Here is a 26381-nt window from a genome sequence, read left to right on the forward strand (position 1 = left end):
ATATTTTGTAGAAATATTTCATTCTATATGGTATTTATATGTAGGATAAGCCAGGAAGCAAAATCACACAGATCCGAACCTAAAGATATTTCTGCTCTAAAAAGCTCAAACCGTAGTATACGTGATCGTTCGTCACGCAAAACAAAGACTGACAAAACCGACAACCAAACATGCCAGAAGAGGAAATACCAAAAAGGGGATAAGCGTTATAATTCACCGGTACAAAACCGTGACAAGAAGGAGGCAAAATGCGCTCAGGAAAACACACATCATAGATATTTCCCTCCTATAGCGAGAAGGGCGAGAAATCAACATGAAGACAGAAGAATAGTCGTGATTGCGCCGAAAAAAAAGGATCTAAAATCCTTGGAGATCATTCTGCGAGAACAAAGGTAAAAGCATTCTATACGTCTGAAGATTTAAAAAACGGTGTAATCCTTTTTGTAAACCCAACTGAAACCAGAATTTAATTTGTGGCAAATTCCAAATCATAATTCATTTAAATAAGATTTTTGCAGGACGCATCTTAGGGCTCAACCGCCACCCCCTGCAAATTTTTGGGAAATAAATTTTTCCACAAATGAGAGATATTTTCGGATGCGACGATCTTCAATTGAAGCGAGATTACGTCGGAAAAGTCTACAGAAGGTAATGCGACAATACTAATTCTCAGTAATACCGCCGTAAATTCATTCTTTTCTTTTCTAGTAGGCCATACATTTCGATACTTGATACTAAGATACTTGATACCGCTGTTTTGTCTAAGGTATATTTCCATCGGGTTTATTATCTTGAGATAAAAACATTCGTCTGCTGCTTGAAATAACATCCTTTTTAGTCTAATTGGCAACATTTTTAATGCTTCCACTAAACGAAAAAAGTTTCCACTAACCTGGTTTCTACCAGTTGGGGTGTCGGTTGAAGGGACTTTGAGCAACATGGCCTTTCGTCCAAACGCGCCTCGTCATTTGAATGAGTAGCGTACATTTCTTTCGTTTCTTTAAATGTAAGGTTTTCCTCATGCTTAATGGTCGGCCAGGTATCGTCGGGTTGGCTTGTGATGCTTTTGTCGCTAAAAAGCGTATTGACAACAATAATGTTAACAGCAAATCAAAGTTAATGATTAATGTTCATAAAAAAGTTGTTAGAGTTGATGAGCAATATAATCCTAAGGTCCCCACTGGTCGGTAAAAAGCGTAGAATTACTACATAAGTCAGCTTGTTTTCTCTATAGGTCCTTTACATCACAACTGTCTAACAGGGCTTACCTTAAACTAGTAGAACAGTCAGTTGATTCGATTCCAGTTTCAACCTCTTTATCTGTTTCATGGCCTAATTCGTTTTCCATATCATAAAATTATCATGTGATATGTGTAAAGAAGTGTTTCTGTGGATAAACTTTAAAAATTAACGATTGTTTCACATAATAACATTGAAGTTATGGAAAATGCTTAAAAAAAAGAAAAAGCTTAAAAAATCTTTACTACGGCTAAAACGACTCCAATATAAATACCGGTATACAAACCTTTAATCTAAACTTTTGGCAACTCTACTTATTTTCGATTTTCTTAATTGGTATTGATTCCTCATCTGTACAACTTGAAGTAGCTAAATCACAGGGCCAAATTACACAAAAAACGACAAAATAAATTTAACTATATATATATATATTTTCTGTTCAAAATGTACATTATGTATACGATGTTTCCCGTACGGCGTTTTTAGGCCGCCCGACATGTACATATATTCGGAATAAATAAACTTTTTCTTTTACAAGGACTGATCTACCGTCTTTGCAATATGGCAATTTTACCGCAAGTAACTCATTGGTAACTTAAAGCCTCAAAAAGCAAAAAAAACGTTTATCGAAAATAAGTAGAGTTGCCAAAAGTTTAGATTAAAGGTTTGTATACCTGTATTTATATTGGACTCGTTTTAGCCGTAGTAAAGATTTTTTAAGCTTTTTCTTTTTTTAAGCATTTTCCATAAATTCAATGTTATTAGATGTGAAACAATCGTTATTTTTTTAAGTTTATCCACAGAAACACTTCTTTACACATATCACATGATAATCTTATGATATGGAAAACGAATTAGGCCATGAAACAGATAAAGAGGTGTAAACTGGAATCGAACCAACTAACTGTTCAACTAGTTTGAGGTAGGCCCTGTTAGACAGTTGTGATGTAAAGACCTATAGAGAAAACAAGCTGACATATGTAGTAATTCTACGCTTTTTACCGACCAGTGGGGAGCTTAAGATTATATTGCTCATCAACTCTAACAACTTTTTTATGAACATTAATCATTAACTTTGATTTGCTGTTAACATTATTGTTGTCAATACGCTTTTTAGCGACAAAAGCATCACAAGCCAACCCGACGATACCTTGGCGACCATTAAGCATGAGGAAAACCTTACATTTAAAGTAACGAAAGAAATGTACGCTACTCATTCAAATGACGAGGCGCGTTTGGACGAAAGGCCATGTTGCTCAAAGTCCCTTCAAACGACACCCCAACTGGTAGAAACCAGGTTAGTGGAAACCTTTTTGTTTAGTGGAAGCATTACAAATGTTGCCAATTAGACTAAAAAGGCTGTTATTTCAAGCAGCAGACGAATGTTTTTATCTCAAGATAATAAACCCGATGGAAATATTTACTGAAACAACAAAGTTGCGACGTTACAAAAAATTTGCGCACTATTTCGAACCGACTAACCATTACATGCGCGAACTTAATTAAAGTTCAAAATAGAAAATATAATACACGAGGTTTTCAATTGAGGCATAATGAGACCCACATAATGAGACCCCAAGAACCAACTTTTTAAGCAGTTGTTGAACCTCTAACAACTTTTCTATTAATCCCAATCAATAACTTTGATTTGCTGTTGAAAAAAAAAAAAAAATTAAATTTATAGTAATCAATACCTATTTTAACGAAAAGCATCACACGCCAACCCGACGATACTTGGCCGACCATTAAATTCAAGAAAAAACCTTCGTTTGAAAAAAGTGAAGTAAAGTACGCTACTCATTCAAATAACGAGGCGCCGTTGGACGAAAGGCCATGCTGCTCAAAGTCCCTTCAACCGACCCCTCCAATTGTAGAAACCAGGTTTGTGGAAATATTTTTTACAATAAAAAGTTGCGACGTTACAAAAAGTATGACCCCTATTTCGAACCAACTAACCATGGAATGTGCGAACTTAATTAAAATTCAAAATGCGATAAAATACAATATACAGGGTTTTCAATTCAGGCATAGCGAGACCCGCAAAAGATCAATTTTTAATCAGATGTAGAATAAATACCGGTATTTCATGCAACGTACACATGTTTATTTGACTTCTTAAATGATGGTTCTAAGCTTAGGTGTTTTATTACTATGTTGCGTCCTCCCTGAAAAGTTTCATCTCCTTCTCAAACAACAATGGTGGATCCGCCCCTGGCCTTATTGCCTGTTTGTTTGCTTTAAATATAGTTTTAATGGAAGTGCTTTGCGATGATGTTTGGTGTTTATGCACAGGATACAGACAGGCACCATATTCGAGAAGGCCCGAAGTGCGCCTAAAGAGATGTTGCATGAATATGGCGCACAACATCCAACAACTAAACGTCCTTCTAGAAAAAGAAGGGTGCACGAAACCAACCAGCAATTATGCCGGCCGACAAAATACCAAAGAAGGAGTAAGTGCTGGTCTCCTGTAAGTTGGGAAGAAACGAAGAGGAGGAGATACAATTCCCCGGTTCGAAAGCGTGACACGAAGGTGGTAACATTGCCTTCCAGGAGCTTAAGTGACAGGTATTACCGTTCACCGACCAGAAGTTCACGGAGAAGCCGAATTGAAAAACGGGGAGAATCCGACATTCAGCTGCTAAGATCGCTGAGAAGAGTTCTAATTGAAGAAAAACAAAGAAGGTTGAAAACCTTTTGTGACCCCATAATTTAGGTTTATAAACAGAAACAAGAACCAATTGCATTCACATTCAAGTTAATAAATCGTTAACATGTCCGGCGGATTGTTAAAAAAATAGCGAAAAAATGGGTTTTTGCCTGGATTCTGCAAAAGTTATTAAACGTACGGTGTAAGCATTTGCGCCATTTTCGACTTTTTGTTTCCAAAACGTTCATGACTTAACAAGCGGAACTTTTTAAAAATGCCAAATTGTAAGACACCCTTTAATCTGTATAAAAATGGGATTGGGGGGTCGTAAAACAACCAGCGCTAATATTAGACATCACCACAGTATTTAACTGCACTTTTGCGGCCATTAGGTACAAAATTACAATTATAGACAAAACTAATGGTAGACTTACCTGCACAATTGATTCATAGGAGAAAAATGTAAACACCATCGATAGACGAACACCAACGTTTATATATAAAAACATTCCAGTTAAATTTTCCCTGTCAGCAAATAAATACAAATTTGTCGCAACCAGGCTGGAAACCACTCGCTTAGATATTTCCTGAGCTGGCTAAGCTTGGTATTTTATTTTGTATAGCGCACAGCCAGAAGCTTTGGCAGCAGTCCCCGTTGATTTTCGGGAAATGTCGATATTTCCACAAATGAGGGATCTCCGTGGACGGGACGATCTTCAACTGAGAAGAAATGATTTCGGAAAAGACTACGGAAGGTAATCGGCCACTACTAATGCTCTTTAAAACGATAAGACCGAAAGATCGAAACTCATCTAACCCTACGATAGTAGAGGTGACAAAACGATACTAAACTGATGTTGAAGCATTTCAGGCTTCGTTAGCGATCCATTACGTTGTCTTTGCCAGCAAAGGCATCGCTGCAAGACATAGAAGTCCTGTTTCAACATATGGTAAAGGAAAATTTTAATTTTGAATTACAGCTGTGACGAATACTTAGACCTGCATTTTCGGCTGTTAAGAGAAGACTTTATTAAACCTTTGCGCGACGGATTGTGGAGCAAAAGTTCAAAAGGTAAATGCTTGTGACTAATGATCTATAGAGATGAAAACCACTGAACACGATATGTAAACTTGCGATAACAGGATGACTGTTGGCCTGTTTTGGTGAACAGTTTTTTTCCTAATGTTGTGTTATTCCAGCCTTTGTGTTGTTTCAGAGAACAAAAGATCATACACAACACGAAGCTATGGAAGGGTTACCTTGGAATCCTCGCACAGAATTAAAGGTTTTTTTTGTTTAGCTCTATTGTCTTTAGCAGTGTTCCGTCTAATTTCATGTGCGCAGGTTCCCAATTTTTTTTCGAAAGAGCTGAAAATCACTACATGCCCAAATGTGCTCCGCGGAACAACTTTTTTTCGTCTGTACTTTTTAGGCTGGTAATATCCGCGTATTTTCACGCGAAGCGGCGCGACAAACCGCGTAATCAACAGAGCATCTTGTTTTTTTCCATTGACTTATGGGAATTCACCTAACTTGTAAATTCTATAAAACTTACAAAACTTAAATTCTATGTCCATTGTGTTTTCGTTGCAAGAAAGAGACGAATAAATAAGCGCGGAAGAGCACGAGGACGCCGCAATAATCTTAAATAAACTTCTCCCATGCAGACATAAAAATAAATCTCTCCAATTGGAATATTGCGCTCGCTTATGACGCTATTTCGCTTGGTAGTTTCTGTGGCGGACTTAGTCAAGTGTAGCGCAGTTTAACCGTCCAATGGTCAAGGCAATTATTGCGCGTACTGCAGCGATTTTAGCACTAAGCAACTTTTACTTTTAAACGAGTTACGGATTTTTGTTATACTTAAATAACATTGATTTAAATGATATTTCGCCCTTGCGTTTATTCTGTTTATATCGACAAAAATTCAGGCTGGTAATTTAGTCGATCCATGCAGACCACAACACCCAACATTGCTTTTTTTACGTATCCTGGACAAGATATTTTGGGAAATCTTTGTACACACGTAGCTTGGATGAAACTAATTTAGGCACTTTTTTGTTTATATGTAGCTCGAATAAAACTAATTTGGGCACTTTTTGGTCATACGTAGCTCGGATAAAACTATTTTAGGCACAGCTCATATAAAACTAATCTGGTGACTTTTTTATCCGTTCGTAGCTTGGATAAAACTAATTTTTGGCAGTTTTTTGTCCTTAAGTTGGCTCAAAAAAGTAATTTGGGCACTTTGTTGGTTGTACGTATCTCGGATAAAACTAATTAGGGCGCATTTTTGGTCTTATGTATAAACAAAATAAAAACAATTTGGGCACTTTTTTGTCTGTACGTAGCTCGGATAAAACTAATTTGGGGACTTTGTCGAAACTTTGGTTAAGTAAAACTGGGGTACTTACGGTATCATATTTCATAGTTTTCGCAAAATCATGATCATGTGGGCTTCTCGAGGCGACTGGACAGCAAATTTTAGTAAAAAAAAAACTTTTTTAATTTTTTTCTTGCGCACTTTCGTTAAAAAAAAATTTATTATGCGTTCGTTAATATGTCAAAAATATTGAAGATTATTCTTTTTTTTTCAGAAACAGAAATGTGGGTTAAATTTCAACCGCTACGCAACGTTGATTGGGAAAACACGAAGAGATTGGGCCAAGGAAATATCCTTTGCTTTTCAAACGACAACTTTAAGGTTATACAACAATACAAACGACCTTTAGGTAAAGGTAATATAATTAAAGGTACTGACATTTGTTCTTGTTTCAAAGGATAGTGTGATATTTGGGACCGTGTCGAGTCGAAATACAAACTTCTTGCAGGACGGAAGAGTCTTGGTCGACTTTTCGCAAGGTTTGTTAGAAATAACTGAACTTAACGATGCGCACAGCAAGACCGTGTATAAAACTGTAAGGGGTGTTTCTCACATTTAATTATACGGAATCAAAGGTGATCAAGAATACGCTAGAACGTTGGCATTGCAATCGAATTATTTTGCAGATTCGTCAAACACCGATGTGAGACGAATGAGGGTTTTCTCCAACATGCTTGAGTACACGACTCTTTTTGAGGCATACAGACCCGTGTTGAAAGCGTTGCAAGGTGGGTATAGAGACTGTTTCCTGCAAAAATGCGTTATCTGAACCAAGGTAAAAAAGAATAATGTGGATCATGCACGCTACTAGGGCCGTGTTTCATGAAAATAATTTTTAGTATGAATAAAATATTATAAGCAGTTAACCCATTAATTTAAACGCGACCTATTCCCACAACGTGTACACCCTCAAGTGTCAGGTTTGAAAGCACCGTAATTGCAACCCACCACAAGTTTTAATACCAATAGTAATCTTGCTTGCTCATCTCATGCAGTTATTCAAGTAATAATTGGTATTTCTTTCTTTAGAAACACGGTCAATTCCACTCGAAAGATCAATTCCACTCGAACATAATCCATACAAAGTATGAAGTTCGAGCCCCGTTCTATCTGCCTAGAGGTTTTGAATATAATTTGTCTCCATTGATTCCTAAAGGTAATTTCAGTCACAAAAACAGTCCGAGTTTTGTAGTTTTAGAAGCGTAGATAAACTTATGGCTATGATTTAAATTCGATATATTATATGTTTTAAGATATAAATCGTAAAGACAGTATACCTGTAGCTTAGATAAAACAGTATATACCTGTAATGAAATGAAAGACACACACAAACATATGTGTTTAATAACATCTGTGATCTAGCCCCTCGGAAGTTGCTTTATGACCAACGATTACGGCTTCCGTATCAATAGTACACCGAAAAGCCATCGCAGACTCGCCGAATCTGTCGATCTATGATGCAAGCAGAGCAAGCCAGAAAAACAACTGGCCTGCAGTGAGGTTCGAACTCACGACCTCCGGTCAAGCCGGGACCGTCGCTCTACCAACTGAGCTATGCAGGCTCAGAGAGGAGCGAGTCGAGAAACAACCATGCGCCAATACTTGCACATTTTGTTAGTACAAGCAACTTCACACTGGGGGATCATCAGTCCGTATCAATCAATGAAAGACACACACAAACATATGTGTTTAATAACATCTGTGATCTAGCCCCTCGAAAGTTGCTTTACGACCAACGATTACGGCTTCCGTATGTACTAACAAAATGTGCAAGTATTGGCGCATGGTTGTTTCTCGACTCGCTCCTCTCTGAGCCTGCATAGCTCAGTTGGTAGAGCGACGGTCCCGGCTTGACCGGAGGTCGTGAGTTCGAACCTCACTGGAGGCCAGTTGTTTTTCTGGCTTGCTCTGCTTGCATCATAGATCGACAGATTCGGCGAGTCTGCGATGGCTTTTCGGTGTACTATATACCTGTTACTTAGAAAAGGGTATAATTCAGGGGTTCCCAAAACAATCTGTCCTATTACAAGGTTTACCGTCTCAGAAAAAAGTGAGGCTGTTCTTTCTTAGGTAACTTGATGCTTTGCGATTTCAGAATGATCTATATCATGCTGGATGTCATATTAACAAGGGTATAATAAAGCATTTACAGTGCGCAGGTTGTACAGTAGCTTCTAACGTCCATAAAATTGTCCACTAGTCAAGTCACCAAATCAATAGAGCTCAAATAATTTACCTAAACTCGAAACGAATGTAATAACATGTTTTGGTTCATCTTAGTCGTTCTGATGGAAAACTGTAGATACCAGATGAGAAGGGGCCTTGTTAGTTTTTGTTCTGCCCTTGTCTTTTGGGAGGGACGATAAATATTAATTCCATGTTCGATCTGACATATATCTAGACTTGACTTCTGAAGCGGGTGATAAATGGACGAAAGTCGATATATTAGTCGAACAAAGTTGGCCCTCGGCTTCCGACCTTCACCTCAGCGAGATGCAACATTCAGCTTTAAAACACGCTTTGACAAAAGAGCTGGCGATAATTCAAGGCCCACCCGGGACCGGCAAAACCCACGTGGGCCTTCTCATCATGAAGGCGCTGCTTAAAAACAGGTGCGTTTCTGTACTTTATTTTTTTGCAGTTAAAATTTCGTTGACAGTTTTGCTAACGTCGATTCTTCGAGAATCTAGTAGGTCGTTATTGGATTATAATATAGTTTTCGCGTAACTAAAGAGCATACTTGTTTTGTTCACCATGATTCTTTGGGTGTCCAAAATTATATTTACTCGGGAGAAACCATAAAACCACCAACCATTGTTTGTACCGATGTTGTTATGTTATAAGCGATGAAGGGCAAATGCTTTTGAAATTCACAGAAAAAGCCCCATACTTGTTGTGTGTTACACAAACCATGCACTTGACCAGTTCCTGGAAGGAATAAGCAAATTCAAAAAAAGTGGAATCATACGCGTTGGAGGGCGATCGTCGAACCCAACCATGGACAAATATTCACTTAAAAAAATTAGCAGAGAGAGGAAAATACCGGCCGTCAATCACGCATTTAGAGGTAAATGTTTTACTAGATGCTGCTTCATAATAAGAGGGTATTTTATTGAGGCTCTTTTGTTCATTGAAGTATAAACCTCGTTAGGACAAAGCTGAATTTTGGGATTAAACATTTCGGTAATATCTTGAAAAAAACTTAAGGATAGTAAAATAGGCCTTTGTTTCTTAAGAAGCAGTGTTTTAGTTCATCAATAATGCATTGAAGTTAATTGCAATGCGTTCCATTTCTTGAAGATATGAAGGTTGCAAAAAGTGCTTTGAATGAGACGATTGAAGAGTTAGCCAACCCGAAAGAGCTCAGTACCAACATCATACCAACGCACCTGTTGGAACAATTTCACAACCGAAGTTTGTACGATGGTGTCCCAGGTGAAACTCGCAGTCTCCTTCTGCATATGATGTTTTTCCTAACAAAATGCAAACAGGGATGTACCATATACCTGATAAATTTTTTTTATTTTTTTTTTTTTAATTATGAATTTTTTTTTTTAACTGGTAAGATGACTGAATCTTGAACGAAAACGGTCATGCTTTGTAATCACTAAATGTATAGCCTTGTTGCTTTCCACAACTTTCCTCTTTTTTAGTCGAACATGAGTTTTTGGAATGGCTCGGCATGAAATTTACACCACGAGAGCGGGAGATTTTATCAGGTAAACAGTAAATCTGTTTTGTTTTTTGGTTTTAAATGTTGCAATTGTATTTTATTTAAACTTTTTTTGCATTTGTTGTTGTGTGCCTTGAAATTAGGTGTTTATTACAAATAAACGTGAGGCAACATGAAAATACTGTCGACAATCCCATAACCATATTGCGAAAACACTATAGATTAGCGCAAACGACAAGAATAATGAGTCCCTGGAGCTAGCTTTTTGTTGTATGAAAATCTGTAAAAACATATTTCGAGGAAGGAATAACGTTTATATCGATTTTCGTAAATTAACTAAGGATAAAATACTTTCAATAATGTTAAAATGTGTATCGTTAAAATATAAACTGCGTGTAATGGTTATCCTAATCCATTTGAGTTAATACTATTAAAAACGGACATTATACAATCACATCATAAAGTCGTACCATAAATTTTAATATGTTTTTCGATTCCCAGTGCTAAACATATTTCTAATTTTTAGGTTTCACATAAGTCTGTTTCGGGTTAAATCGAAAATACCCAAACCCAAGTTATGTCAACATTCCTTACCCAACATTCTATACAGATATTATTTGGGTACATGGTAACTATATACCCAGTTCGCGTGTCTTGAGCATAAATCTCAGGGGAAGCGTTTTTTTATCTAAGAAACAATCGAATTTTTTTGGGGTAAACCCGCTACCCAATTCTACTTGGTTGTTTTTGAAGGTACCTAAAGTATTTTTTCGTTTTGGGGGGTAAACTTATGCACTACCCAAAGTGAGTACCCAGTTTTTCAACAGTGTATTCACAAATGCGTTATCTAACAAAACATAATATCTAAACTACGGAATCATTAAAGTGTCGCGCCAAGTATAGAAAATTTTGCAAATATTAAAGTTGGCAAAATATATTGTTTGGGAATGACTGGTGCCCGATGTCTTAGCATCATTTAGATATCCACCATCTGTACTAGTTTGTTGTGACTAAACATGCCCAAATCGGTCGTAAAATAAATCAAATACAAATAAAAAATCCGAAATACCGAGCAAAACTATTAAAACGTAGTACCCTAAAACTAGAATATAGCTCAACTATGAATTATAACTGCAAATAATTTAATGAAAGACAAACAAACATATGTGTTTAATAACATCTGTGATCTAGCCCCTCGGAAGCTGTTTTATGACCAACGATTACGACTTCCGTATCAATAGTACACCGAAAATCCATCGCAGACTCACCTAATCTGTCGATCTATGATGCAAGCAGAGCAAGCCAGAAAAACAACTGGCCTGCAGTGAGGTTCGAACTCACGACCTCCGGTCAAGCCGGGACCGTCGCTCTACATTGGCGTATGGTTGTTTCTCGACTCGCTCCTCTCTAAGCTTGCATAGCTAAGTTGGTAGAGCGACGGTCCAGGCATGACCGTGAGTTCGAACCTCACTGCAGGCCAGTTGTTTTTCTGGCTTGCTCTGCTTGCATCATAGATCGACAGATTAGGCGAGTCTGCGATGGCTTTTCGGTGTACAAATAATTAATTTCGATGTAAATCATAGGACAGCATAAAAGAGAAATATACATCAATCGTAGCATGGAACCTTTTAAATTACCATAAAAATAGTCAAATATTGCCGTAATGAAAACGTTTTCCATTCTTATCGAACTTAGAGAAGGTTAAGAATCCAACACGCAAAGAAATCGACATTTTATCGAATAAAAGACACAGACTGATGAACATGGTTATGAGTAGCACACCTATGAAAAAAGTGGAAGCGGATCGAATTGTTGATGTGTATGAAACCTCTCAACGACAACGGCTGGAACTTTACAGGTGGTTCACATTTGATAGTAAGTCATGACTGGGCTAACAATGGTAAACTGCGCTTTTACTAAAATAAAAAAATTGTTTCACGCTGTTGTCGCAAATGAAAATCAATCCCGAAGCGCCACCATAAGAATAAAATATGTTTTGATAAAATCCATCTTTATTGTTTTGTAAAGCACTTGCCATTAAGGCGCTTGTGCGCTATTAGATTCCTGTCTTCTCTGTGCTAGATATTGGAAGAAATTCAGCAGAGTAACACTAATGGAAAACATGCAAAACGAAAAACGCCGAAAGGAAATATGCGACGCAAAGTTTCAGTCTGTCAAAGCTGATGCTAACCTAATGATTCTTCGATCTGCATCCGTGATTGGAATGACTACAACGGTAGCAGCAAAACACCGAAATTTACTTCAACGTCTTCCGGTTAGTAGTTGAACAGCAACCTTTTAATTTAGAAAATCTTGATAGTGGTTATGATCAAGAATTTGTTTTCTGTATCAAAAATGCATATGTCGTCCGACTTCAGCATTTACTATTGACAATCTGATGCTTTAGTAAGAGTCTAGTGGCCACAAGTGCAATTATGACCGTCGTTTTCTTCCAAGTTTTTGCTTGATAACTCATTTGGTAAAGGCGAGAAATCGACTCTTTTCTCATACCTTACACAGTTACTAGACTGATTGCTGCAATTGATCACAGCATATTACGTTGGTTTAGTACAGTGATTCTCAACCTTTTACGGCTTACGGCATCCCTCAAAAATTTGATATAGTGGCAAGTTTTTTAGTTCTGCCTTCAAAACTCATTAATTGTCATGCGAAATTTTTAATGTGCCACAAAGTGGAAAGACAAGCCGGAAAAACTTAGGTTTTGTATTAAATTTTTAAGGTAAACTAAAAAAAACACCCCCAATATGTGTTTATTGTTAATTATATGGAAAGTTTGATTATCAAATATAGCTTTTCATTTCGCGTTCCTAAATATTGAAAAAAACATGACCTGTTCAAAATATTGGAACCACTTAAATAAAATTAAAATAATACGCTCCTTCATATTTGCAAGATCAAAACAATGATCGTCGAAGAAGCGGCGGAGGTTCTCGAAGCCCACATTGTGACGTCAATGCCTTCCTCGCTCGAACACTTGATCTTGATCGGCGACCATGAGCAGCTCAAGCCATCTCCGGCCGTTTACCAGCTGGCCAAAAAGTTTAACCTTGATATGTCGCTCTTCGAACGACTGGTGGGTAGACTTGGAAAACTAAATAATTCTACTTCTAATGTAATGAATTAGAGCAAGTGAGGCTAAATAAAATTTCTAATATAACGTGTGAATTGTTTATGTGCTTTAACTCTGGTTCTAATCAAAGTTGGGTTTCAGTGAATATTCTACTTTGTCCAACGGCATTTTCAGTCTCTCAGTCGAAACAAGAAATTTGAATTAATACACTTTGGTCGGAACGACCTTTAAGATATTCCTAAAACAATAAAATTTGACACAGGAATATTTGACATTCACATTTCTATGGGAATAAACTTTGACTATAACTAAATTGATTAAACGTAATTCTAGTCAGGCCTTCGGGAAGGACTACAACCATAAAACCGAGATAAGTACAACATCTACGTCAGAATAAAACACAGTTCGGAATAAAACCATAAAATAGGAGTTATACCTAATAGTCGTAGTACCGTCTAAATCGAAATAAGTCCTGAACCCGTCGGAATTACACCTAAAGGCCAGAATCAGGCCTAAACAATATTTTATCTAACCCCAAATCCAACCTCTAAGTACATCATTAACTCATCTAATAATTTCAGCCCTAATCCTTTTTTAACCACACCCATTACCCACCAATAACCCCAAACAGGGTTAAAAATCTGATGAAAAAACGAAGGCGCCCTAACGGCACCTATCAAACTAGGGAGTTCACACGTCGACACCAAAGCAGACCAATGGCCCCTGGTCGTTCTATACCCTGTAACTACAGTTTCAGGCCTTATTTTTTGCATTTAGGCCATATACCGAAGAATTTAGGAAGTATTCCGGCAGATTTAGGTCTCATTCAGACGATTTTCATCTAGTTCTGTACTGGATATTACTGCATGTTTGGCTTTAGTACGTCGTTGGTCTTAATACTACGGTTTTATAGATTTTTCTGCTTTAGCTATTGTTGCCTTTTAGATCTTATTATGTGTTCCCTTCAAGAATTCGGTAATTCGTTATTCGGTAATAAAAGTGCTAATCTAATTTAAAAAATCAAAAATCTGATTTGAGAAAACTAAATTTATCTGAATACACAGGCATGGTAAATCGAAATAGACAAAAAGGTTGATTTGGCAAAAGGGTAAATTTAATTTTGATAAAAGATGTATTCCACCGCGTTTTGCTATTTCATTTCACAATGTTTGACGCGTGTCAATTGTACTAAGCTTTTTCGATAGTTTCGGAACAAAGGCGATTCCCAATACCAAATGACAGTAGCTGTCCGATTACTTGGATGGGGATGGTCTCTTATGGGAATTTGCATTGTGAACCCATTATAATTGTTCCAATAACGTTTGTTTCAACATCGCTGACCTAAACATTTAAGACATGGTGTGCGATCCTACGCAGCGCTATCCGCCTTTAAATGTAGGACTCACAAAAACAGTAAAATTACAATTAAATGTAACTGTATGAATTCCCAACTAAAAAAAAAAAAAAACACTAGCCTAAATTACCGTAACATTTTACTAAAACAACAAGTATCGTTATCCCTATATAAAAAGGTGTCGGACATCCCTACCTGAAAGTAGCCCACCACGATTGCATCATGTTGAAATACTAATCAGTGACACGTAAAAAGTTTTTTTGTATCTTTTTACCACTGCATGTATCTGCTATTTACTAAACCATTCTACGACAAACCAGAGAAAGTAATTATAAACAGACACGATTTGTTAACGCAAAACCTTAAAATCATTTAAAATACTATACGCGCTAAAATCAGGATTTCTTTCTTCTGAAACTTGTTGTAGATTCGGAACAAATATCCCTACGTTAAGTTGGATGTCCAGCATCGAATGCAAAGCAGAATCGCCGACCTGCTACGATAAAACACCTACAAAAACCTTCGCGACCATCCCTCTGTGCAACAACCAGTTAATATTAGAGGAGTGAAAAGCAACATTTTCTTCATGTCTCATAATCATAAGGAAGAGGCTATTTCCGATGATGCAAGCAAGGTTGTATATTATGACTTTTTTCATTATATTTTGATCGTGAAGGTCAATTAATATCTCGTGCCTGTAAATTAATATCCATCCAATCAAATATTACATCACAATATTACAGAAAGGCCTAATGCTAAGCAATTATGTATTGATAAGTTAAGTGTAATTTTATTTATAACGTTGGTTATCATTATTTGTAGAACCTGATAAAACGTTTAAACTATAAGCTCCAATTAGCGATTACGCAGCTTGACGCCTAATAATTATTTATTACAAAATACTATGGCTCAGTGTTGTAAACACGTTATTTTATAATCAATAGGGTATAAGAATAAAGTGCCTTAAGTGATTGACTTAAGCCATTGCGGAACTGCTATCGCTATTTTAATTTGGCATCTTGTATGTAATCCATGTAAACAAAATATTAATGATGTTTTCATGTTTCAAAAATGTTTTTACTATATGTTTTATCAGGCGAACTCGTACGAGGCAGAATTCTTGAAAGGACTTTGCAGGTATCTGCTGATTCAAGGATACAAACCTCAGCAGATCACGGTGCTCGTTACGTACAAAGGTAATTTTCTTCATTAAAGTTTTCATCAGTCAACCAATATTTTTGAGTGTTAGGATAATTAGTGTGCTGTGTGTATTTCATTAGAAATTATTGAGTTGGGCATGTACATGCCATTTTACCTGGCATGTGTTTCATAGAGCGAATGTTCGTATTACGGCGACTATTGCAAACAAAACCAACCAAAACAAATCAACAGCATGAAGTAAACTGTGACACAAAAGATATTTTGGTGACTCCGGTTGACAACTACCAGGGAGAGGAAAACGACATTATTCTTCTCTCACTTGTCCGTAGTAACGATGAGGTAAGGCAAACTTTTGCAAATCAGTTTACTTGCAGGTGATCACAGTGTGTGACTTATAAAACAGGGCAAGATCGGGTTCTTGAACGTCGAGAATCGAATATGCGTTGCCCTGTCCAGAGCAAAGAAAGCACTCTACTGCATCGGAAACTTAACGGTTTTGTATTTTCATTTTTGATAAAAAAAAATCTCTCTTTGAAAATATTATGGCTTTGTATTTAAATTAAACTATAATCGGTGTTTTGCAGCTGTTGAAATCTAAAAGCAATCTTTGGTCCCAAATCGTCGAAAACCTTGAAAAGGATGGACTGAGCGGAACTTCGTTTCCAGTTTACTGTAAAAAGCACGACGTGACGATTACTGTTACCACAGGAAATGATTTTAACAAACTACCCGAAGGTAGACTTGGAAAAGTGTGGAATTGAATTTAAAACATTTTAATACCATTTTATTTAGCTCTTCAGTGTTTTATTCAGACTGCGATTCGGTATTTCTTTCACTTAAGTATGAGCAGTGGATTACCTAACTTACATTTCTACCAACTTTATTGCATTATTTAGCAAAAAACGTTAAAAGATATAAAACAAACGTAAAGGCCAGCGACCTGGTGTAAAAACTCGTTTTTCCCGGGATTCCCTAAATGCAAAATACAAAATGGTGTTTAATACCATCAAATGCAAAACAAAATTATTGATCCAAATGATACAGCAAAACGGTGAAAATCTATGACAAAAAACAAAACAAACAAGCAACACCCGTTAGTGATTGCATGTTGATTTGAACTACATCGGTGTCCGCGTTTCAGTGAATAGCCTCTTCATAAATTGATGTAATAATACTACTAATAGAGCACCTTTAAATGTAACGTACTTAAGTACACTTTAATGTTAATATTAGAAAAGGAAGTGGCTATTAGACCGTATCGCACTCACTTGCGCCCATACGTGGCTATTATTGAAACGTGCACCGATTTACTAATGTGAAAACCTAGAAACAAGATACGTCATTGAAAAATTAAACTTCCAATAACAGTTGTCAAACATTTAAACCATCAGGTTGCTGTTGCGATGAATCGTGCGACGCCAGGCTGCCATGCGGTCACGCCTGTCCTCGCCATTGCCACGAGGATGACGAGTGGCACTTGACTGCCAGTTGCCAGAAGCCATGCACGAGGAAGTGCCAGGAAAGGGGTCATCAATGTCGCAACCTGTGCTTTCAAAAGTGCGGCCCATGTCAGGAAATCGTGAAAAAAGTAAATAAGTCTTTCGAAAAAAAATTTCTATAAAAACAATAATTTCTTACGTAGTAATTTTACTGTTAATATATTCAGTATAAATATAATCAATAAAAGTGACTCCCATAACTGCCTACTAAGTGACGACGTTCATGAAGCTAAACATCTCATGTATTTGCTGTCGATAGGTGATGCCAGGTTGCAATCACATACAAGATCTTCCTTGCAACAAACCTACCGACAAACATCGCTGTCAAGTTTTGTGTACGGGAGAGTTGGATTGTGGTCACCCCTTTCAAAAAAAGTGCGGCTGGAGTAACCCCAAATGCGAAGGAAGAATATCAGGTTGGCAAATTTGGCGTATTGATACAATGAGCAAGGTGATTCAAAACCTGAAAAAAGTGAACTGCAGTAATATTTTGTTGGAAAGTATGCCAACTTTTGTTTGAAAATGGTACAATATGCGGCCCTTAACAATCTAAGAATTCGGTTAAGAAAAGTTGTAAATCTTTAAATTCGAAGCTCCTGACCAATTGAAATTCGAAGATCCTGACCAATTTCTTCTGCTGCAGTGTTACTGGAATGCGGTCATGGTGCTGAGGAGTTCTGTTACAAAGCAAAAAAGTTGACGAAAGAATCATGCAAACATCCATGCAAAGCAATTTTGAACTGTGGCCACCAATGTGCAGGAAACTGCAGCGAATGCTTTCAGGTAGAAATACAAATAGCCTCTAAGATGTGAATAAGAAACGGTGCCGGTAAATATATATTAGGCAGACGTTTCGTCTGCTTTGACGGAATAACAACATTTCCAAGCCGTAAAAAACATTTTAAATAAAAGGCAATGCTTTTCAGTTTTTTTATTTGTATTTTAGTTTGTGTCAGTTTAACTTTTGTTTACAGGGCCTTCTTCATGTAGCGTGTGGCTTTAAATGCACTCGTGTGAATTTCTGCGGTCATCCTTGTAAGGATCCCTGTCCATCGAACTGTCCGCCTTGTGATGAAAAGTGCTCGATATTTTGCGAACACAGCAAGTGCACTAAACTATGCAGGGAACCATGCACACCTTGCCAGTACGTTTATTTATTTAGGCTTAGTAGGCTTAGCCGCTTGCAGTTTGTGCTTTGGCATCGTTGATTGATTTTAGGTGACGTAATTGCGGTAAACTATTACGCTAAAAAACGACTTCCTGCGTATCTATTTTTATGCAACTACAACAAAGTATCTAAACAAGCATTGAGCTGTGTTCCATATTTATGTCATGACGGTTAGAGTGTTTGGAATTCTTCTTTCGCTCATGGATTGTAATGTTTCAAAAATTATTATTTTCAAGCGCAACAATTTCGAAAACTTTTTGCTGTTTAATATTACTTTGTACCTTTTTCAGGGAACAGTGTACCTGGAAATGCAGGCACTTTTCCTGTTCGAAATTGTGCAGTGAACCATGCAATCGCCCTCCTTGCAACAAACCATGTAGAAAAAGGGTAAACTTGAAAGTATTTATAGTAGGCTATCATATATGGCGGGATTTAATCAGATTGCACCGGTTTGCACGAACCGCTTCCTTGGATTAAATATGTCGCAGAACTTTGGGCCAACTTCTTTAGAGCAGCCCTACTTTTGCTTACACATACCCACTCAGATCATTAAGCTTCATAAACCGCAGTTACCCGCAAACTATGTGCCGCGGTAGGCTACGCTATTAGTGTGCCTTAAAACAGTGTTTCTCAGCCGGGGTTCCACGGTCGTTTTTAAAAAACATGCCATTGCCTAATCACAATTTTGATAAGTGACAAAATCACATTGTAACATGTTGTAAATCGCATTGAGTGTGACTTAACACTTCCATTGTCATGTAAAACAAATAGATTTCAAAATGGAAGACAGCATTATAACAGATCACATGTAGACCTCATTGATTTTAGGTTATGATATCGTCCCCAAAGATGAAATCCGTCTAGAATTATCTAAAACACCAAACACGAATTTCAAGACTTAATTCGAATATGCAGCAGCAGAAATCACGTTAAAATAAAATTGTAATAAAGTAATCTGGTATTTCCAGTTACTTTGCTCCGATATTAGACGAGAATAATGTAAGGGGTCCGCGACTATTTAAAAGCACCAAAAAAGGTCCACGGGGACAAAAGCTTAAGAACCAAAAGATTCACAAGTGTGCCGCAGAACTTCTTGAAAATTATGCAACCTGTCACAAATTGACGGGCAATCGGGCATCTAAGCATTTGAGACTAGGAAGGGCAAAGGTTATTACTAACTTGCTGTGCAGGTCAAGTCACACAACTTAAATCAAATAAACACACTTTTCACCCTTTGAGGGATTAGGTTCGGTTTTGCATTTTTACACATGATTTCGCTTAAATTTTACAAGAGGGATTAAGATTATATTTGCTTTAAGAGGTAAATTTATAAGGGCATTTGAAAAACAAAATCTTCCATATCCGGGTCAGTAAAAAACTTCGGTGTTTATAGGAAAAAACTGCACATTCCTAAACCCGTGTAAAGAGGGTTTTGAAAAACCAAATACAGTTCTTAAATGTAAAAGATGTTTATACAAAAACACAACTACCTGTTTTGCAATATCTAGAAAAGGAAGTGTGGCCATCCATGCATTGGTCTGCGCGGTGAACCGTGTCCTACTTTATGTCGTCAGTGTGACGTAGAAGAAGTGACGTCAATCTTTTTTGGCGATGAGGACGAAGAAGATGCAAGGTAAAAGACATTTTGATGTTTGACCTATGCATAAATTTATCATGTGGTCACCATTCATTTTGGTGAATCTTACTTTTTTAAATGAAATCTTTAATTTCATGAACCGAATGTTAACAACTGAATGTGTTCCAGGCTGAAAAATAGTCACTCGACAATTAACGTTGTGTTAAATTTTTGTAACATTCGTTTGAATATTAACCTCCGCAGGAGGTAATCACATTAAACATAAGACTCAAGGTGCTATACATATGTCACCAGATGCTAGGGAAAAGTCCACGATGTTCTACCATACAAGGGCAGACGCAATAAACAATTATGAACTGGCCTTCATAACTTAGTAGTAGTGCGGATTGAGAACAATTGTACAAAGGATGATTTTTTCCGAAATTATAACAGCGCTGATAGGCATAAATAGTTCACACCAACGTCAAATCAATTCACAATACCGGTAATTGCGTTCTGTCGGTCGTTTGGCAATTAACGTTGGTTAAGTGAATTTTTTTATGCTGTGGCGCAACCATGATAATAACGTACACCACATTACTTGCCAAATAATTTTCGAACCCGGTCGTTTTGCAGGTTCGTGCAGCTCATGGATTGCAAGCACGTGTTCACTTATCAGAGTTTGGACACTTGGATGAATCAGAGCAGCGACGACGGGGGACAAACCACCAGCATTCAGTTCAAGGAATGTCCTAAATGCAAAACCGTAATAAGGCGGTCGAGACGATACGGAAACATTGTTAATCAGCAGCTGGAGTAAGTTTTTTATATTTTTTACCCAATTGCTTTGACGATTAGTTAACAATATCTGTATTTTTTTAATCTAAAAAATACTTCGATTTATCGAAAAATGCAACGCAAACTCGTGTGGAACAACTCCTAATATTAACTGGAATACGGAAGCTTTAAAATATACAACAACCGCACCCCCGTCTAGTTTTCTTTGTTATGCAGGTTGATGGAAAAGGTTAAACTCAAACTTTATGAATCAAATGAATTGCCGCAACGTCATCATGAAAATGTGAGTCCACGTTATTAATGTTTAAAAAAATAAAAGAAAAAAATAGAAACCGCAATGATTTTAAAATTTGTTATTCTAATTTGGGATTTTTTGTTTACATTACCTATTTTTGCAACTATATATTTGTTAATTTAAACAATGTTTATATATGATTTAACCGCTATGACTTAAAAAGAGATAGACATGACTGAAAACATTTTTTGGTCGCTTTTAGTCATAAAATTATATGTATTTTGCATAATTTTGAAAAAAGTTAATTTTGAATTCTAGAATGTTTCGCGCACAAGAAAGGAAGTCGAACATTTAAAAAACTCCAAAATCATGATAAATTGGTTCTTGAAATTTAAACAAGATGAAGCGATATTATCTCTAGCAGGTATCCCACCTTATATGCAATTTATTGGATGGAAATAAAACATAGAACAATCCTCAAATAATTTCAAATCTTTGTGGTTGTTATATATTATCCTAAATGAATCGTACATGTTTTTTCTAAATCACTTTGTACTTACGATCAAAAGGTGCAGTAGAAAACAGTGTTAAGCTTGGTTTTTTGCATTCCTTAACTGTCAGATAATTCACTGGTCGTAGGTTCAACTCTCACCACAGGAACTTGACTTACTTGTATTGATTTCAGTTAACCTCGAATAACGCCCATGTTGTTTTAGAATGAAGTGTAATTTACTTTGTATTTACTATTAAACACAGTTCAATTTGTCAAAAAAGCAAGTCACGTTTTATGCAGCTATTAACATGTTCCAGATTTGGGAATGATATGCTTGCTTTCGAACCTAAGAAATTTATCTCGCTGGTTCTGCAAAGATCGCAAAAAATTTACGCCACAAGAAATAGAAGATTTTAATCAAGAATCACAAAGAATCGAGCTCGCCTTGGTTTACCGGCAAACGAAAATGTCTGTTGCTGGTGTCAGGTATAACTTAATCTGAAACAAAAAGCAGAGCCGCCAGCGCATGCATCTATATAGCCTGAATTACATGTATTTTTTTCTTGCTAATATATTCGGTAAAATGGTAAAAAAACAATATCGGTTTCTACATTTTTTTTTAAACAGCAATGTTATGGAAAATTAGCGTACATTCTATAGTTTATATAGGCTTAACTTCTTACATTTTAGCACTCATTATGACATTTAAGATCATTACGCTCACACGAACATCACCATAATCCGTTTAATCTCATATCGAGTAACACGGTTGATTAATCTAACAACCAAACCTAGCATATTACACAGTGATAAACAATCCCTTAAAATCTGTTTTTATTTTTTTTTATTTTAGTCATGAAAATAAAGAAGAAATCGAACTAATGCTTGAGAGAATGCATAGCCTTATCGTCGATAGCAGCGTCCCCTTCACGGATGAGAAGCAATGTGAAGTTGTCGAACTACAAAAGCAAATTAGAAAAAAAGTAATGACTGTGATTATATGTATTTTTATAGATGTATATACTGTACTGAGAAAAACTACTTCTTTCACGCTGAAACTGACAAGTTCGGACCAACAAAATGGAACGCACCATTTTGTATTAAACTTGAAGGGCGTTTGATTAGTTGAAACTATATTATAACTTAACATGTTGGTGTATGTGCGAAACTATGGTATGGAATGCATTGTACTGAAGGAACGCCGGGCGCCAATATATGGAAAAAGTGAAAAAAAATTTTTGAACTCGTGATTTTGCAGCAAACAAATGAACAATGCTTGGAAAAGTTATTCAGAAGCTTTGAAAGGCTTAACTTGCAGCAAGGGGACGGAAATAGGCAGATCCCAAACTGCATCCTCTTGATATCTCAGTATTGCCTGTTTCCAGTTTTGTAATGACTTCATTCGCTCAAAGACTAGACAAGACTTTTGGTGGAATGCCTCTACTTGTATTGACTATTTTGAACACGTAAAACTAAATGCTGACTCATTGGAGTTAACTTTGCTCTAATCATGAATTGACTGGGGTTAATGACAATTTAGACAGGGACATGGCTTGTTATTTATTGTAAATGAGTTGAATTGGTTATGTTACAAACGACCTGTGAGGAACTTAAATCGTTTTAAAATTTAATGTATTAAAACGCTGCCAACTTCGATGACACAAGGTTTCGCACAAACCCAATGCAATGGATATTTTAGAGACGACTGTTGGGATGTTTATATATGTAAATAAGCAATTACCCAAAACTAAATTTATATGACCAATTCTTACGCGAACCAGCCGAGATTGCGCTGATTAGCATTTTATTCTGTTTGTTTTGTTTTTAACCGTATACCTTTTGCTAGAATCCAAACCTGCCTGGCCTGGGAATCACTGATGTTGAGCGTAGGTCGATTGTAAAGGCAATGAACTTTGGTCAGAAGGGCCACTGGTACAACTGCAAGAACGGGCACGTGTATTGTATCACTGAGTGTGGAGGCGCCATGCAAAAGAGCAACTGCCCGGAATGCGGGGAGGCTATCGGTAAGTGCGCATTAAACATTTAGAAACCAATTTTCGATTTTTTGCCCGACTTAAAATCGTAGTTATAAGTTTCGCAAGGCGCTGTATTTCACGACTGTGGAATTTGTCCGTTTTCTGTACATAAGCAGCATACCAATCAAGAAATTAATAAATGGCCGAAAAATATGTTTTTTTAAATTGTATTGTTGGTAGTTACCACGCACAATTAAGTTTTTCAATGGCAGGTGGTTTTGTTTTAAGGTATATAAAAGTAGTTCGTCAAGTTTTTTCTATCGGTTCTCTCTTGATAAAAACATTTTGGATTTCAATAGTCTGCCTATCATAACAGCGTAAGGCCATTACATTTAACTAAAGATAAAATAATAAATATAATGTAAAAATTTGCTTTCAAATTACAAATAAAACTTGTGAATAACCTTATATCACTGTCAAAATTACCCCTTAAAACTAAATAAAACATTAGTTTTGTGTTTTACCGTTTATAAGCAAATGCTTCGACATAACTCGGTAATTGACAAACTCTCCTAATTGTTTCGTAAAATGTCGTACTGGTGCAATCCACAACGGCAGAAGTAAAATTATAATTATAATATGCTTCAAATGGCTACCCCTATCTGATTAAAACAATGAAATTATTAGGTAATTAGTGACTATTTTTGGATTTGACGATTGAAAAAAGCTATACACATTGCACACCATATTATAAAGGAAAGTTGAAGTTGTTCTCTTTAACTTGGATTGGGTTTTATATTCGTTTGACAACATCCATCATCACGGCTAAAAACATAATTGTTCACACTAAACTATCCGTATAATCTGAGGTGGATCCAGGTGGCACGTGGCTAAGCCCAGCCCCAAACTGTATTTTATACCTATTGTAACTTCGTAAATGCAAAATAAAAAATAGAGGTCCGCGCAAATCTAAATTAGGTTTCCAGTATGCTTTCGATAAGTTAACTTAAACTTTAACGAAATAAACAAACTGCGTGGTATTCTTTAGATTACTTGTTTATGATGTCACGTTTTGACGTAAATTTGTGACGTCACGTTATGACGTAATTTATGTCAATCCAAATCTCCCAACTCCTTAAAAATAAAATTCTGTATCCTCGCCTGGTTATATAAATTTTATGCATCGCTATCGTTCTATTATTCTTATAGTGTTTTGTTTTCGCTGCTTCACCAGGTGGCCAGTCTCACAGACTAGAAGAGAGCAATGAGATGGCTACAGTAATGGATGGAGGAACCAGACCAGCGTATGACCCAACCGACACTTATATTCCACCAGAGGCTTTCCTGTAGAGAATAACAAAACATTTTTATAAGACCTAATGTAGTTTTGCTTACGTAATCTTATTTTCGTTCTTTCATGTAGTATAAATTAGGTTTACTTGGGCGGCAAAATCTCTTGCTGCTGCAAAGTTTGGTTTACCAGTGATTGCACAATAGAGTGTGTTTTGATTTCGCAGCATTTGTCGCGATACAAAACGCTGGGCAAAATTCGCACGACATTACCCAATAGATATCTAAAAGCGCTATTCTGTTGTCCGATAAAGATAAGACCATCGCGGTTGCATTGCAGGAAACGTCTTTATAGCGTCTGGTGTGCCTTTGTGACTTTCGTACCCACGTCGAACCTGACGAGATGTTATAGAATAAACTATATGACCTATACTCATGTTAGTGCATAGATAATTTTACTACCAACAAGTTTCGCAAATTTCGTACGCACAATTTTAGATAAAAACGTTGAAAACCCGTATAGTTATAGAGGTGACCACAAGGTTTGCGAAAACATGGTATCGGCTTTCCCAAACTCTAAAGTCGATATCATACTAAATGCATCGCGTTATTTTACCAAAACGTCGTTCCAAAGTCCGACCATTCCGGCTTACTTTTACCATTGGATTGACCTATATAATGGTAAAACTATAACATTATACTCTACGACGTATTTCATGTGTGCGTTTTTGAAATGATCAAATATACTCTCATTGCTTTTATTCAAACTTGTTTTGTGAGAGTCAAAGCAGTACTGTTTTAATCAAAAGCGACAACTGATTTTGTTGATGATATGTAAAATGAATATTAAGTAAGCTTCAAATTTGAATGAATTTTATAAATATTTATCATATACTTTTTTCAAAGCGGCAATCGCTCTCGCCTGTTTGTGTATTTTTTTCTTTTTAGTTATGTAAAGCGGAAAAAAGTTGATGTTTCGCCAAAAGTTTGACGTTTTGCATTATTTTATCGGTTTTACGGTCTTCCTAAACTATCTTAAGACAGCCAAAGGGGCTCTAGCCATAAGACCGAAATTAGAATAACATCAAGGTGGAAATTTAACACAGTTCGGAATAAGATCAAAACAGAACGAATACCACTTAGTCGTAATAACGTCTAAATGAGAAATCCTTACCAGTCGGCCCAACCTAAGTTTATCACAAACTACCCTACTAATTCCAACACTAATATATTTTCTAACCCTACATATTACCCATCACTACCCTCTAACAGGGGCAAATAACCCAATGTCTAAACAGCGGGCTTCAACGGCGCCATATCCGCCCTTGAAACTAGAGCGCCGAAACTTCGACACCAAAACATCCAGTGCAAGACCTGTGGCCCCGATCGTCAATTTTCCTTTTGCTTCAGTTTTAGGCGTTATTTTGTCCATTTAGGACTTATTTCGATGAACTTCGGATTGCTTTCGACAGGTTTAGTTTTTTTCATTAGATCTTATTCTGTCGGTGATATTACTGCGCATTTGGTTTGATTAGTTTGATTGTCTTACAACTATGGCATTGTAGATTAATCATTCTACTTTATATATGATGTTTCATTGGTTTCGAGCATTATGTATAATCACCCTCCTTTTCCACTTTGCTGCAAAGTTTGAAGCAATTGATGTATTATTGGACTCCTGCTAGCTGAGTTAGTCGAAAAACCGTTTAAAAATTCGACGTAACAGTTTAAACTTCATCGATGACTGGGAATGTAGGCGAACGGCAGTTTGTAGTTTTAACGAAAAAATAAGGA

The 26381-nt window shown here is 36.7% G+C and overlaps 2 protein-coding genes across 3 annotated transcripts; both read left to right on the plus strand.

Annotated features, from left to right (window-relative positions):
• The first annotated feature begins 580 nt into the window (after window positions 1–580).
• Window positions 581–14957, plus strand: LOC146139468 (NFX1-type zinc finger-containing protein 1-like). Its single transcript, XM_083392457.1, has 16 exons — window positions 581–648; window positions 2357–2536; window positions 4513–4644; window positions 4870–4961; window positions 6488–6594; window positions 6671–6752; window positions 6900–7001; window positions 7328–7429; window positions 8675–8885; window positions 9150–9340; window positions 9574–9708; window positions 9927–9992; window positions 11642–11804; window positions 12029–12221; window positions 12861–13040; window positions 14819–14957. Exons 1-16 carry the CDS (start codon window positions 581–583, stop codon window positions 14894–14896), a joined length of 2082 nt encoding a protein of 693 aa, XP_083248583.1. The 3' UTR covers window positions 14897–14957.
• On the plus strand, window positions 14849–25591 carry LOC146139469 (NFX1-type zinc finger-containing protein 1-like). 2 transcript variants are annotated; one of them, XM_083391383.1, is made up of 18 exons: window positions 14849–15025; window positions 15488–15587; window positions 15725–15891; window positions 15956–16045; window positions 16137–16287; window positions 16944–17140; window positions 17311–17467; window positions 17695–17834; window positions 18026–18195; window positions 18510–18606; window positions 19728–19852; window positions 20432–20611; window positions 20810–20876; window positions 21147–21252; window positions 21639–21807; window positions 22175–22304; window positions 23168–23345; window positions 24532–25590. In XM_083391383.1, exons 1-18 carry the CDS (start codon window positions 14978–14980, stop codon window positions 24645–24647), a joined length of 2388 nt encoding a protein of 795 aa, XP_083247509.1. In that variant the 5' UTR covers window positions 14849–14977; the 3' UTR covers window positions 24648–25590. The 2 variants fall into 2 exon arrangements, with proteins under 2 accessions (XP_083247509.1, XP_083247508.1); XM_083391382.1 differs by lacking the exon at window positions 15956–16045 and having other exon boundaries at window positions 14881–15025; window positions 24532–25591.
• The last annotated feature ends 790 nt before the right edge of the window (window positions 25592–26381 follow it).

This window comes from Ascidiella aspersa, chromosome 6 (assembly GCF_963924565.1).
Source record: "Ascidiella aspersa chromosome 6, kaAscAspe10.2, whole genome shotgun sequence".
Lineage (NCBI taxonomy): Eukaryota > Metazoa > Chordata > Ascidiacea > Phlebobranchia > Ascidiidae > Ascidiella > Ascidiella aspersa.